This window comes from Ranitomeya variabilis, chromosome 4 (genome assembly GCF_051348905.1).
Source record: "Ranitomeya variabilis isolate aRanVar5 chromosome 4, aRanVar5.hap1, whole genome shotgun sequence".
NCBI classification, from domain to species: Eukaryota; Metazoa; Chordata; class Amphibia; order Anura; family Dendrobatidae; genus Ranitomeya; species Ranitomeya variabilis.
In genome coordinates, this window is record NC_135235.1 from 211602057 (window position 1) to 211617214 (window position 15158).

Sequence of the window (15158 nt, forward strand, 5' to 3'; positions counted from 1 at the left end):
GTATCGGGTATCGGTATCGGATTGGATCCGATACTTTGCCGGTATCGGCCGATACTTTCCGATACCGATACTTTCAAGTATCGGACGGTATCGCTCAACACTAATTACTAGTAAAGGTGATAGAGCCCACCATAGCTCAAAGGCAATTGTTAAATGGATACTTTATTTACTTATCCACAGGAAAGCAGATAACTGCATTTGGAGATATCTGAACAATGAGAACCCCCAACGATTGCCAAAATGGGGACTTCTGTTCATCCTTTTAATGGAGAGTTGGTTGTGCATGTGGACTGCTGCTCGATTTAATTTATATTTGAGTACAGCCCTCATATCTTTTGAGTAATCATAGATAAATGTACATCCATTAATCACAATGTACAAAACAAAGTCTTGGACAATACTGTATAAATATATAAGAAGCTGATGAGTTCAATTCTGCACATATAAAGTTTCATTGCCCTCTACTGATCTACGATTCCAGGTACGTCTACATTCTAAAAAAACATTTTGAAATATTTCAATATTATCGTTTGCATAACTAAACCCGCACCCAGCTAGTGCAACAATGACGACACTTCTTTAGTAAAGGCCATCTCTCTCTCATCTGCACCTTAGGTACCAGCATCTGGATAGTTTTTCAAAAAAAAAGAAATACTGGTTTATCTGGAAGAAACCTGGTGTAGTTAGATTTAGTATGGACTGCACTTATTACCTAGAGGCGGTGACAGTGGGAGGAGATGGAGAGTATATAAGCCAAGGGAGTGATCCTACAAGGCTATGGCATTTTCCATCAGCTAACTGAAGGAATCTAAGAGGATTAGCTACAGAAGATTCCAGGTAGCCATTTACTAAGACGGAATGTCCAGCCATTCTCAACCTGAAATTTCACCTTCCCAGGTAGGTGCATTTTATTTTTCTTGCAAAAGTCTTACTTTATCTGGATTTTTATAGGATCATATATGAAAAAAAAAAAAAAAAATATATATATATATATATATATATATATATATATATATATATATATATATATATATATATGTATACCATTCAATAAAAATCCAAACTCAAGATATTTTGCATGAAAGTTAAATATATTTCTAGATTTTCATTTTTTATTATCTGTGATATATGACATGTGATCAATACAATTCCAGACAAGTTACTTTACAAAGAAAATTTAAAAATGTTAAATTATCATATAGAGTATACACTGTGTGCAGAATTATTAGGCAAGTTGTATTTTGATCACATGATACTTTTTATACATGTTGTCCTACTCCAAGCTGTTCAGGCTTGAGAGCCAACTACCAATTAAGTAAATCAGGTGATGTGCATCTCTGTAATGAGGAGGGGTGTTTTCTAATGACATCAAAACCCTATATAAGGTGTGCTTAATTATTAGGCAACTTCCTTTCCTTTGGCAAAATGTGTCAGAAGAGAGATTTGATGAGCTCTGAAAAGTCTAAAATTGTGAGATGTCTTGCAGAGGCATGCAGCAGTCTTGAAATTGCCAAACTTTTGAAACGTGATCACCGAACAATCAAGCGTTTCATGGCAAGTAGCCAACAGGGTCGCAAGAAGCGTGTTGGGCAAAAAAGGCACAATATAACTGCCTATGAATTGAGGAAAATCAAGCATGAAGCTGCCAAGATGCCATTTGCCACCAGTTTTGCCATATTTCAGAGCTGCAACGATACTGGAATAACAAAAGCACAAGGTGTGCGATACTCAGGGACATGGCCAAGGTAAGGAAGGCTGAAAAACGACCACCTTTGAACAAGAAACATAAGATAAAACGTCAAGACTGGGCCAAGAAATATCTTAAGACTGACTTTTCAAAGGTTTTATGGACTGATGAAATGAGAGTGACTCTAGATGGATGGACCAGAGACTGGATCAGTAAAGTGTAGAGAGCTCCACTCCGACTCAGACACCAGCAAGGTGGAGGTGGGGTACTGGTATGGGCTGGTATCAAAGATGAACTTGTGGGACCTTTTCGGGTTGAGGATGGAGTGAAGCTCAACTCCCAGACCTACTGCCAGTTTCTGGAAGACAACTTCTTCAAGCAGTGGTACAGGAAGAAGTCGGTATCGTTCAAGAAAAACATGATTTTCATGCAGGACAATGCTCCATCACATGCCTCCAACTACTCCACAGTGTGGCTGGCCAGTAAAGGTCTCAAAGAAGAAAAAATTATGACATGGCCCCCTTGTTCACCTGATCTGAACCCCATAGAAAACCTGTGGTCCCTCATAAAATGTGAGATCTACAGGGAGGTAAAACAGTACACCTCTTGGAACAGTGTCTGGGAGGCTGTGGTGGCTGCTGCACGCAATGTTGGTCGTAAACAGATCAAACAACTGACAGAATCTATGGATGGGAGGCTGCCGAGTGTCATCATAAAGAAAGGTGGCTATATTGGTCACTATTTTTGGGGAGGTTTGTTATTGCATGTCAGAAATGTTTATTTCTAAATTTTGTGCAGTTATATTGGTTTACCTGGTGAAAATAAACAAGTGAGATGGGAATATATTTAGTTTTTATTAAGTTGCCTAATAATTCTGCACAGTAATAGTTACCTGCACAAAAAGATATCCTCCTAAGATAGCCATATCTAAAAAAAAAAAAAAAAAACACTACAACTTCCAAAAGTATTAAGCTTTGATATTTATGAGTCTTTTGGGTTGATTGAGAACATAGTTGTTGATCAATAATATAAATAATCCTCTAAAATACAACTTGCCTAATAATTCTGCACACAGTGCATATATTTCATATAATCCCCCCTATATGATCCAATAAAAATCCACTCAATAAGATATTTTGCATAATATGTTAATTTGTGGTATTTATAATTATAAAAATTATTATATGAGTAAGTAAATCGACTTAATCAGTTAGAAATTGCACTATGAAAAATATAAACCAAAAACTAAATTGTAGCCCAAAACTGATATGGTTAGTTAATGGTCCCATGTATTACTTTTAGTATATAATATTATTTATTACTTATAATTATAAGTGTACTATCCAGACTTTTTTCCATCCTGTGCCCTCTTTCCTTCTACAGGAGCCACCTGACATTTACTCCACTCCGAATGAAAAAACAAAAAAAGAGAAAAACAAGCTTAACATATTGTCAGGGATTAAAGGAAAGAAGAATGCTAAGAAAGTAGAAAACTTGAAAAAGGAGCTAGAGATTGTAAGTGATGGAGCATTAATACTGATATAGAGTACAATACAGATATTAGAAGGTTTGGTAATGACCAGATCTATTTTTTTCTAGACCGAACACAAGCTGAGCATTGATGAACTACAAAGGAAATACTCAGTAGATATCAAACAGGTCAGTTTTAAAGGAGGTTTCTTCATTTAGAAAACACATTTCCAAAAACTGCTTTAAGGTCATTCTGAGTTAGAAGAAAGGGCTCCATCATCCTAGACTCTCAACTAGTAATTGGAGTTAATGGAGTAAATACAAAGCCTGCCCTTCACTCGGGAGGATCTGGCATATCCATTTATTACAAGAACAGGTTCTTCATTTTATTGGAAGATGTGTAATACTTCATTTCAACTGTGGTGACGCTGCAGATGAATTGGAAATGTGCTGCCTTGTTCTGCCATGTATTGGGGGGGGGGGGGATTCCAGGAGATTGCCCAAAGTGGACATACCGTCTAACCATGATGAAAGTTTATTTTATGATCTCATGTATTGATCCTACTCAGTACAGTAAAGTATACAATGGCGTACAATATTTTATCAATTGTGTTTTTCTCAAGGGCTTGAGCACAGCAGCTGCTCAGGAAATTTTAGCTCGAGATGGACCTAACAAGCTCTCACCTCCAAAAGGAACCCCTGAAATTTTTAAGTTTTTGTTGCTCATGGCAGGAGGATTTGCCATTGTCTTCTGGGTTTCGTCTGCATTGTGCTTTCTGGCATATGGCCTTCAAGCTGCCCAAGACCCTACGGTTGCTAAAGACAATGTAAGAAAATCAGTAGATTTTGATTAAGATCTTAGGTCGAGTATTCTGAATGCTCTGATTCTATCCTATATGTATTTTTTACTTATTCCTTCACATTTTTAGCTCTGGTTGGCGATCATCCTGATCGCAGTGGTTGTGATGACAGCTTCCTTTGCATATTACCAAGAAGCTAAAAGTACCAACATTATGGCTGGCTTTAAGAACATGGTGCCTCAGGTAAGAAGCGTTAATGTGAATTTGTAGAATGATAGTTGATGAGATTTTTTGTAATACATTTCTTTCATTTAGCAAGCCTTGGTTCTTCGGGATGGTAAACGTATTGAGATGATAGCGGAGAAGCTTGTAACTGGGGATGTAGTATTTATTAAAGGAGGTGATAAAATCCCGGCTGATATACGTATACTTGAGAGTCATGGTTGCAAGGTGAGAAAAGATGATTAGACAATTTTGCATTAGATATAAATCATGCTAAGGTGATAAAGTCCTAGAAACCATTACGTCATGAGAATGACCTGCAACTTTTAATGTGTAGGTTGACAATTCATCTCTCACTGGTGAATCAGAAGCACAACCTCGTGGCATGGAGTGTACAGATGATAACCCTCTAGAGACTAAAAATTTGGGCTTCTATTCTACAACCTGCTTGGAAGGTGAGCTGAAAATGATGATTTGAGGTTTCTCCAGTTCATAACCTTTACTTCATGTACAAAGTAGAGATACATAAGATGATATGCATTTGGTAAAGGTCACTAAATCTGGTCTAATGTTTCATGCTTACTTTACAGGGACAGCATCAGGTATAGTAATTAACACGAGTGACCGCACAGTCATTGGGCGTATTGCATCACTGGCCTCACAAGTTGGGGACCAAAAGACACCCATTGCCTTGGAGATTGAGCACTTTGTGACCTTGATCAGTGGTCTTGCAGTGGGCGTTGGCGTAGTTTTCTTCATTATTTCCATCGCCATGGGATATAGTGCCCTCAATGCTATAATATTCTGCATTGGCATCGTGGTAGCCTATGTGCCTGAAGGACTACTAGCAACTGTAACGGTGAGTATAACATGTTAATGAACCCATCACGATCTTATCTTCCATGCAAGCTTCTTTTGAAACTTTGACCTTCCTAATTAAATGTATAACCTACAGGTTTGTCTATCCTTGACTGCAAAGCGTATGGCAAAGAAGAATTGCCTTGTGAAGAACCTTGAAGCTGTGGAGACTCTGGGTTCCACCTCAGTCATCTGCTCTGACAAGACTGGGACCCTCACCCAGAACCGGATGACTGTGTCACATATGTGGTTTGACAATTTCATCCACAATGCAGATACCAGTGAAGAGCAGACAGGTAAGAGGCCATGAATCTCTTGACATTACAAGGTAGATAATGGGATTCCCCACCGCACACCAAACATCTCTTGGGGAATACAAAGGTAACCGTTGATAATTGTCTGTCTGTTCAGGTGAAATGTTTGATCAAAGCTCTCCGACTTGGCAAGCACTGGCTAAAATTGCCACACTGTGTAACCGAGCTGAATTCTGTGCTGATCAAGAAGAAGTTTCCGTCAGCAAGGTAAATATTCATTTATATACAGTACATCCTACCTATATGTAAGTGAACTGTGGTGCTGTCTCACAAAGACAGCCTGTCCATATTTTCTAGAAGGGTATACGGATGTCATTATGTACCCTTCTTTATAAGAGGGTATTCTGTTGCAGATGACCTGGCCGATTCATGTATTACATATTTTCCTAGGGAATGTGAGCTGCACTCTGAGGATTAGGGTAGCCTGACCTACTGGGATCAGTTGATCCCATTTGGAAATGGGTTATCTTCATAAAACATATCCTTAAGGGTCATTTTACCATATCCCAAAAGTAAAAAGTTGAAATCTTATCTGCTGTTTTGTGTGTGCAGAGGTCAGTCAATGGAGATGCCTCAGAAGCAGCTTTATTGAAATTTACAGAGAATGTTCTGGGAAAAGTCATGGATATTAGAGATCGAAATGAGAAAGTTTTGGAAATCCCATTCAATTCCAGCAACAAGTACCAGGTAATTGATGAACCTGGTTGTTTCTCAATGCCTAAGTTCTCTATGGGGTTAAAAAATTATTGGCAATTGACTATTTTCTTACTTTTTAGGTCTCTATTCATATCCCAGAGAATCCTGCAGAGAAGGGTTACTTGCTAGTGATGAAAGGGGCCCCAGAACGAATCTTGGATAGATGTAGTACCATTATGATTGGAGGACAGGAATTGCCATTGGAAGATGAAATGAAGGAGAATTTTCAAAAAGCCTATATGGAGCTGGGAAGTATGGGAGAGAGAGTTCTTGGTAGGTATATGCAACTTCTCACTAATATTCTGGGGATTTCTACAACCTAGATTGAGACCTGGAATCTTCATGATATTTTCAAGATTCTAAATATGTTCTGTTTCTTCTACAGGTTTTTGTCATCTAATGCTTCCTGCCTCCATATATGGCCCTGGTTACCCATTTGATGCTGAAAGCGGAAATTTCCCTCTAGATAAATTATGCTTTGTTGGCCTCATTTCCATGATTGACCCACCTCGTGCCACTGTTCCCGATGCAGTCATGAAGTGTCGTAGTTCCGGCATTAAGGTTAGTATTTCCAAACATTGATCATTGTGATATCTAGAGTTAGTAATCACTAAATATGTCTAATAATCTGTGTTTATGGCAGGTTATTATGGTCACTGGAGATCATCCAATCACTGCCAAAGCAATTGCAAAAAGTGTTGGGATTATCTCAACTTCTGGCGAGACTGTAGAGGATATTGCCAATAGATTAGGAATCCCTACTGAAAGAGTTAATCCTAGGTCAGTACACTATGGATTTTTCCTACTTTCCAAGCCAGTTGTCAAGCATCTGGGAGGGATTATTTAGTATCGAAAAACACCATCCACATACAAATTGTTATTTTTGGAAAATCTTTGCAACCCCTTTTCTTTGCATATTGACCGGTTTATTTGAATTACAGAGATGCCTGCACCATTGTGGTGACTGGAGGTGAACTCAGTGAATTGGGCTCTGAGGAACTGGATGACATCTTGAAATATCACACAGAGATTGTGTTTGCCCGGACCTCACCCCAACAAAAACTTCTCATTGTCGAAGGTTGTCAGAGATTGGTAAGTTACATCAGAGTTTTTTGGTTTTTTTCAAAGCTAAACAATTGATGCTTAAGAATGTATGTATCCAGAACATATCTATTACTTTCAGGGTAACATTGTGGCAGTGACTGGGGATGGTGTTAATGACTCCCCTGCATTGAAGAAAGCAGATATTGGTGTTGCGATGGGAATTGCTGGTTCTGATGCTGCTAAACACTCCGCCGACATGATTCTTCTGGATGATAATTTTGCTTCTATTGTGACCGGAGTGGAAGAAGGTAAGATGGTCACTTTAGGAATGGAAACTTCTCAATCACTTGAGTAGCTCTAGAAAGATCCTTTATTTCTTTTGCGATTTGTGCGTTAATGAAAAGGTTTTAAACTAAGAAGCACATTTACACTATATGTAATATGTTGAGCCAGAGAACAGGGAAAGATGTCAATGAGAAGCGATTGGGAAGTGATGCATTGCAAAACTTTGCTTCTCCTATTGATCCAAAAAAAGTAGAAAATTAAATATAAGGCATAAGTTAATATGCTTTGAGAAGGAAACCTCTGCTCCATTTATCAAAATAATATTGAACAAATTTTGCAGAGAAGAGAGCCTGTGTTGTAGCCAGTTGCCTTACAAAAAGTTAAGTTTATGAGGGAGTGGAGATTAATTTTCTAAAAGTGATTTTTTTTCGATGTATTTGCCAAATTTCTTCCATTTCCTTTTATTTTCCCAATCGCTAATGAATGTGATATTCCTGCAGGACGCTTGATATTTGAGAACCTGAAGAAGTCCATTTCATACACCGTGACCAAGAACATTCCGGAGATGATTCCTTTTATGGTCTACGTGATCATCAGTTGCCCCTTGCCCATTGGAGCCATCACCATCCTCTTCATAGAATTGGGAACCGACATTGTAAGTTGACTTGTACGTTAGATGTATCAGTGTAAGAAAAACACATAAGTCTGTTTAGGTGACGTTATTGGAAAGAATATTTTATAAATTAATCTTTTTAACCTAAGGATAAATAATTTGCACAAAGTTCGGATCATTTCCTAACGACCCCAATTTTATTTGCCTCCCTTAGATTCCTTCCATAGCTTTAGCATATGAGAAAGCTGAAAGTGATATCATGCACAGAAAGCCACGTAACCCATACAAAGACCGACTGGTGAACATGAATTTACTGTCATATTCCTACTTTCACATAGGTAAGAATTTTCATTTTCTCGAAAACTGGATTTTTTTTATTGTTATGTTAAAATGGTTAAAAAGTTCCATACCAAGAGGCTTACTCATATGGTTATTATGTGCCCCATAGCTGCAATGGAAACATATTCTGGTTTTGTGAACTATTTCACTGTCTTGGCGCAACAAGGTTTCCTACCAGCTAGAGTACTTGGACTCAGAGTCGACTGGGAAGACAAAACCATCAATGAGCTGGAGGACAGTTATGGGCAGGAATGGGTAAGCATGGGGAACTAAACACCAAGGGAACCAATTATGATTAAACTGTATAATTATGGAAAACGGAAATGAGTAGAAATAGTATATTGCTTTACAACAGCTATAACTTGTTAAGATTACTCAAATAGCTTCAATTCAGTAGGACTGTCACTAGAGGGCTTTCTGGTGGATCATGTGCCTTAGGTGATAGATGTCAGGAGCCTTGATGAAGCTACCTTTCCATACCCTGGGCAGTAAATTGAACCTTTACCCTGCACGCAAGACACTAAAACAAGGTCTCTGGACCTTTATTAAAGTGGATTTCCATCCAAATTCTAAAATTGGCTGTATATCAGTAAATCAGATGTTGGAAAGCTAGCCAAAGTTTGGTTGGAAAGTTACATTTACTTCCAGTGATATTACATGTTTCAGTTTTTTTGGTGTCAGCCATTTTAAAAAGTTAGCAACAGGAAGTGCAGCCATTTCTTTGAACTAATACACCAATAAAATGTCTTGTTGATTTTTAGTGGCAAACACCAAAAGTATAAACATTTATCATCGGTTTCTGAGAAGCCAATAGAAAGGTGATAACCAATGTGACTCCACTACCTATTGCAAAATAGCGACTTAAAAAATAAAGAAAGAAAGAAAGAAAGAAGGACAAATGTGATTATCTCTTGAATTGATGCAAATACAACACAATAGGGTAGGAAACTTAAAACAACATTTAATAGTAAATTTAAAAGATTCATAGACACAACAAACAGAAATCTGAACCCGCAAGAAGCCAGAAGCGGTTCCTTCTGGAAATGTCAAAGATTCCTACTCATAACATGAACGTTTCTCAGTGGCTTAGTGCCTTTAGCTCCACCTGAGGTTCTTTGAATATATCCTGGAGGTCCAATCAACAACCAGAATTGGGTGAGACCGTTCTAGTTTTATTTCTATGGATGTTATGTTTATTATTGGGGCTTAATTAGCAATGTGTCAGTAGTACTGGCATGGTTAGATGTTTGTTATACCTCATTAGGTCTACTTACTACACCACCAGTGGTACTGGCATAGGATAGACCGTTGGTGCCCTGACTGAGCAGATTTGGTTCCTTGCGGGTTCTGATTTCTATGTTTGTTATGTCTATGAATCTTTTAAATTTACTATTAAATGTTATGTTTTAAGTTTCCTACCCTGCTACTTTCTTCATTATACTGTGAGAATCACTTTTTCTTATTTTTTAACAAAAATCCGAATCGCTTATCTGTATCTTCAAATACAACATAATGCCCAAATTTTGCCTACAGTTCTAACTTTTTATTTACTAATACATGTCCAATCATCAATTTTGCGTGGAAACCCCCTTTAAAGGTTTGCTATCGTATTTACTTTTTCCTACCCTTCATTGTATGAGAAAAATATATGACTTTCCTTTTTATGATAAATACTTGCTTCCTTCTCCACCTCCAAACTCTTTGGTCCAATTTATCGGCACTTGATGTTGCAGTCACGTAAACGAGACCTTGCTAATTTAAAGGGTGTCATTTTTAAAACATTTATTGCTTTGTGCCCAGTACGGGCTATAATATCTAACTTCAGAACATTACATCAGTACACTTCTTGGCAAAACAGTTTTTTTTTGTTTGTTTTTTTTTTACAAAAATTAACCTGTATGATGTCATCTGTTTTGTAGACCTACTACCAGCGTCTCAACCAGGAGTGGTACTGCTACTCCGCTTTCTTTATCAGTATTGTGGTCTGCCAGATGATGAACACACTTATCCGAAAAACAAGAAGGAACACCATTATTACTCCTAGGTTCTTCAAGTGAGTGACAGATTTTGGTTGTATACAGTGCGTGACTTTACACTTCAATGTCACGTTATGTTCATTTATGGATGTTTAAAGTGATAGTTCATCCTGGGACTAAAAAAAAAGTGTCTATATACTGTATTTCTCATGTATAGTCCCCTACCTGGTGCCTTCCATTTGCCTCCATCGGCAATCCACTTCTCCCACTTCCAAGATAGCTGCCACAGTGGCATGGGGAGTGCAGTGCAAAGTCTAAACCAGTGGTGGACATAGACAGACAAGGACTCGTGTGTAAGAATAGTACAAGGGCCCATTATGTGTCTGTAACTGAAGCTGCTTTGCAGGTGTAAGTGGGTCCCTTTATGTCTTGGGCCCCTGTGCAGCTGAACAGGTTTCCCAACGGTCTGTCAGCCACTGATCTAAACCACGCCATATCTGCCTTTCCTATGTTGTAGTAGGAAACTTGGAAGCAGGAGGAAAGGAATGCTAATCTGAGTATAAGAGGCAGCGGGAAGCAAACAGAGGACATTATGACTAAAGAAAATTGTATAGTTACTTCTCAGTCCCAGGGTAGAAGGTAACTGAGGAAGAGGTGTAGCCCGAGGAGAAGTCAACCCAGCTTAATTAAAATGGGGAAACTTCTACAGCTATCTTGTATCCAGACAGAGCAAGACATTGATGCCGTTAATGGCACAGAAGCAAGAGGGGCTTCACAATAATAGTACAGAAAAACAACCTGGTATGACCTTACTTTACACTTTTTTCTACAGGAACAAGATCATCTTCGTGGGCTTACTCTCACAAATTGTTATTGGAGTAATCCTCTGTTATGTCCCTGGATTAAATATCGGCTTACATTTTATGCCCATTCGGTAAGAATCAACATATAGAAAAGTGGTAGACACTATAATGCAGCAATAATTATCCTAATCATCAACTACTGCTGCAGCCTGTTACCTTAAGATGGTGCAGCAGAGGTTGGTTGCTCTTAACCTGCTTCAGGCTGTCACTGATACAATGAAATTATAGAATTGGAAGCTGCCATTCAGCTGTGATGTTGACATTAAAGTATCTGTCTAGTCATAAGTTTAATGTGCTACCTCCCTAATTCCAGATCTGGCTATGTCTCACTTACATATCTCACTTTATACTCTGTGCTTTTCTCAATCTGGATTGATTATTTGATATCTGTTCCATTATTTTTCCACAGAGTCCAATACTGGTTTGTAGGAATTGAGTACACATTTCTTATCTTAGTTTATGATGAATTCCGAACATTTCTCATAAGAAAATTTCCTGGCAGTAAGTATCTGTTGTATGAAAGCTTGGTGTAATATCATTGTCATCAGCTGCAGATACAAGATGTCTCTAGAACTACTCAGAACATTGGCTTTAGGCATCTGGATATAGTGGTGTTGATGGCCTCATTGCAGCATGTAGGTCATGAATGACAAAATTCTCTTATGCATGACATTGACAATCATTGTCCAAGATTGTCATAGCCAATGCTCACCAACAAGAAATGTATGTCTCCTTATTTTGTCAATCTATATGAATTCTTACCATCACTGGATGGACACCTATTTATGATTGACCTTCCTTTCTTACAGAATTAGATTGGACATGGATTTGACTAGACCTCTAAATAATGGCTAGTTCTTATTGCTATAGAATATAGTTTTAATTGATGCCTATTCTTATCGATATAGATTGCACATGGTCACAATCGCTAAATGTTGATTAGTTTTTACTAATATAGATTGCTTCTTTTTGCGGTATAGATTGAACATGGTCTCAACTTTTAATTAATGATTAGGTTATCGATATAGATTGGACTTGTTCCCGAGCTCTGATTGATGACTAATTCTAATTGCTTAAGATAAGACATGGTCTTGACCTTTGATGGCAAGTTCTTATTTATATAGATTGGACATGGTCCCAACCTTTGATTATTAGTATCTATTGATATAGATTAAACATGGTCTCTGTCTTCAATTGGTGGCTACTTCTTATTTATATAGATTGGGCAGATTCTTGACCTCTAAATGACGACTAGCTCTTAAAGATATAGTTTAGACATGGTCTTGATATCTGATTGATGGTTAGTTCTTATTTATATAGATTGGACAGTCTCGATCTCTGATGACTAGTTCATAGTGATATAGATTGGACATGGTCCACACCTCTAATTGATGACTAGCATTTATCGATATAGATTGGATACGGTCTCTGTCTCTAATTGTTGAATAGTTCTTAATGATATAGATTGAACATGTTCTCCAACTTTAACTAATAAGTTCTTATTAACATAGCTGGGATAATGTTTCGATCTCCATTAGTTGACTAGTTATTTTCGATATAGATTGGACATGGTCTTTACCTGTAAATAACCAGTAGTGCAGTAGAAAGCAGGTAAAAAGTAAAAGACAACTTATGAGTCTGATTATTAATTTAACTTTTTTTCTTTTTTTTTCCCACAGGTTGGATTGAAAAAGAACTTTATTACTAAAGATCCACACTTTCTTTGAAGATTCATAATTATTGTCTGAGGTTGTTTACCCCCCTTCCCATTTTGTACATTTTGTATAATTGTCTAAAGTTATATAATGTAGATAGAAATAAATTTTTTTAAGAAATCCTGATATATTGTTTTTATTCTATTTTTATTTTGCAAAGACGATCAAAGACATGCACACGGTAATAGTATCGTAGCTAAAGAAAGCATTTCTGAATGTAGTCAGAAAGCATGAGTTAGTGATAGTAACGTAATAAAATGTAATAAAGTTACAAGAGGGAATGATGCTTCCATAGGGCAATGTAGCATTGGTATAAAAGGTTAGAGCATCATCATGGAGCAGCCAACAAATATGTAGCAGCCGAATATAACCTTGAGAGAACTACAACAAACTAGGCTCATCAAATGCAGCATCTGCCACTGACATCTTAGGATGCTGGTGTTTTGCTTCTTGGTCCCATGTTCCTGAGATAGAAGAGAAATTTGCTAAAACAGCTCAAATTAGGGACAGATATCAGGAAAAGTGGAATCAATTGACCCAGAGTACAAATACTATAAATTGCGCAGCATGGATGCATGTGACAAGCCTTCGACCAGCATTTCTAGCTTAAACATTGAACAGTAATAGGTGGATGATTGACAGGTGTAGGCCTTGTGCTCTCAGAGCCCTGCCAAATTCAGGCAACAGACATGAAGGAGACATGACTTGGAGTCAAAACATTTCCAAAAATTAGGTGCAGATGGAGCGCCCCCACATAAGGGCAATGGGGTACTCGGTACCGGGTCCCTCTCAGTGCTGGATGGGGATGTCACGGTGGCCCGACCCGGTCCGTGGCCCTATGAGGGGCATCCAATTAAAGGTGTAGTTTGTACGGTGTTCGTGACGCCACCTGTGGTATTCGGTCAGGGTGACCGACGCTGCTGAGGGGTCCGCTGGGGTGATGGAATGGCAGCTAGATGGTATACCTTCCCACAGGTGAAGTATGTCCCCAGTGCTTCCCAAAGGTGTAGATGGTGATGGTGTAGATGAGGTGAATAACGAGGACACAAAGGTTGCAGTCTTTTTACCTTTTACTGAAGACTTCGGCGTCCACAGTCCAGAGTACCGTTCACAGGGCAGGCGGAGTCCGGCCGGTCCGAAGGCACATCCAGAGTTCCCTTACTCAGGTGGAAATCAGTAGCCTTCCTACTAGCGCCTGTGTGTTGTAGTACTTCCCTGCTGAGAACCACGGGATAGTCCTCACAACTTTCATGGATGTTTCTGATCTTTTCTCTCTCCGTCCCCCGGGTGGTATGGATAGGAGGCACCCGTATGACGGGGTAGGCCTGGAGCTATTTTATAGGGACCCTAGTGTCGCCCCTCTCCCGCAATTTGCCTCTGTTGTCTTCATTAGGTGTAAAGGTTGGACAGCCAACTTGGAATTAACTGCCCTGCCGTGTTTCAAAGTAATGCGTAGAGCTTATTACTCCCTCGGTGTTCCGGCCACCAGCTACGCGCCTCAGAAGGATGTTAACGATCTTAAGGCAGAACTCCTCCTGATGTTATCTCCTTGTGATGTGATCTAGTTTCTCACTCTCCACAATATACTTCGCTTCGTGTCCTTTCTTAAGATGCTGCCGCAATCAGGGGCAGGCACAGCTCCGTAATGTTCTATCTCGTGCTCTGTCTCTGTCAGGATCCCACCCCTGACAGGGACCTCTGTCTGCAGCTCAGATTTCCTCCTTCTCCCTCTGTCTGCCTGACAGGTCCTCTCTGGGTCAAACCCAGGTAGCTTTCTGACTAACTTCCTATCCAACCCACCAGTTTTACCCGTGTGTGAGGAGTGGCCTAGTACATAGAACCTTTGCTCCCCTGGTGGACTGGAGTGTGAAGTGTAGTGTGTGACTGCGATACCTGATCAGATTAACTCCTTTAGTACCATCAGACGTAACATCACTCCCCCTGGTGGGAGAACGACATTACTGCAACGACCAGGACTCTGGGGCGCTGCACAGACACCAGGAAAGGTGGCATCAATTGACCCAAAGCAGACGCTCGATAATGGCACAGCATCAGTCAGCCATGGGCCATTTACGACGTATAGGTCTGGGCCAGTATTTAGAGCTTTGAATTTAAGTTTAAATTAAAGGGAACCTGTTAGCAGGATGGTGCACAGGAACCTACACACAATGCCAGGTCGGCACCGTTATACTGATTACAATGATACCTTGGTTGATGAAATCTGTCTTGTGGTTGTTGTTTAATCTTAATTTAATTTTCAGATTTGAGTTAATGAT

General features: G+C 39.0%; 1 protein-coding gene across 1 annotated transcript; it reads left to right on the top strand.

Moving 5' to 3' along the window:
- Positions 1 to 270: 270 nt before the first annotated feature.
- On the top strand, positions 271 to 13002 carry LOC143770324 (potassium-transporting ATPase alpha chain 2-like). The gene is made up of 24 exons (XM_077259837.1): positions 271 to 481; positions 616 to 897; positions 3071 to 3202; positions 3287 to 3346; positions 3781 to 3984; positions 4087 to 4200; positions 4273 to 4407; positions 4517 to 4634; positions 4770 to 5038; positions 5135 to 5333; positions 5449 to 5558; positions 5904 to 6038; positions 6128 to 6320; positions 6433 to 6608; positions 6691 to 6827; positions 6989 to 7139; positions 7231 to 7399; positions 7877 to 8031; positions 8204 to 8327; positions 8438 to 8583; positions 10248 to 10381; positions 11137 to 11238; positions 11577 to 11668; positions 12847 to 13002. Exons 2-24 carry the CDS (start codon positions 859 to 861, stop codon positions 12873 to 12875), a joined length of 3123 nt encoding a protein of 1040 aa, XP_077115952.1. The 5' UTR covers positions 271 to 481; positions 616 to 858; the 3' UTR covers positions 12876 to 13002.
- The last annotated feature ends 2156 nt before the right edge of the window (positions 13003 to 15158 follow it).

Excerpts from the sequence above, each read along its gene's own strand:
- LOC143770324 (XM_077259837.1), top strand. The coding sequence starts at position 859 with ATGTCCAGCCATTCTCAACCTGAAATTTCACCTTCCCAG. Across the intron at positions 6,039-6,127 it reads ATTCCAGCAACAAGTACCAG|GTCTCTATTCATATCCCAGA; the intron begins GTAATTGATGAA and ends CTTACTTTTTAG. Across the intron at positions 6,321-6,432 it reads TATGGGAGAGAGAGTTCTTG|GTTTTTGTCATCTAATGCTT; the intron begins GTAGGTATATGC and ends TTTCTTCTACAG.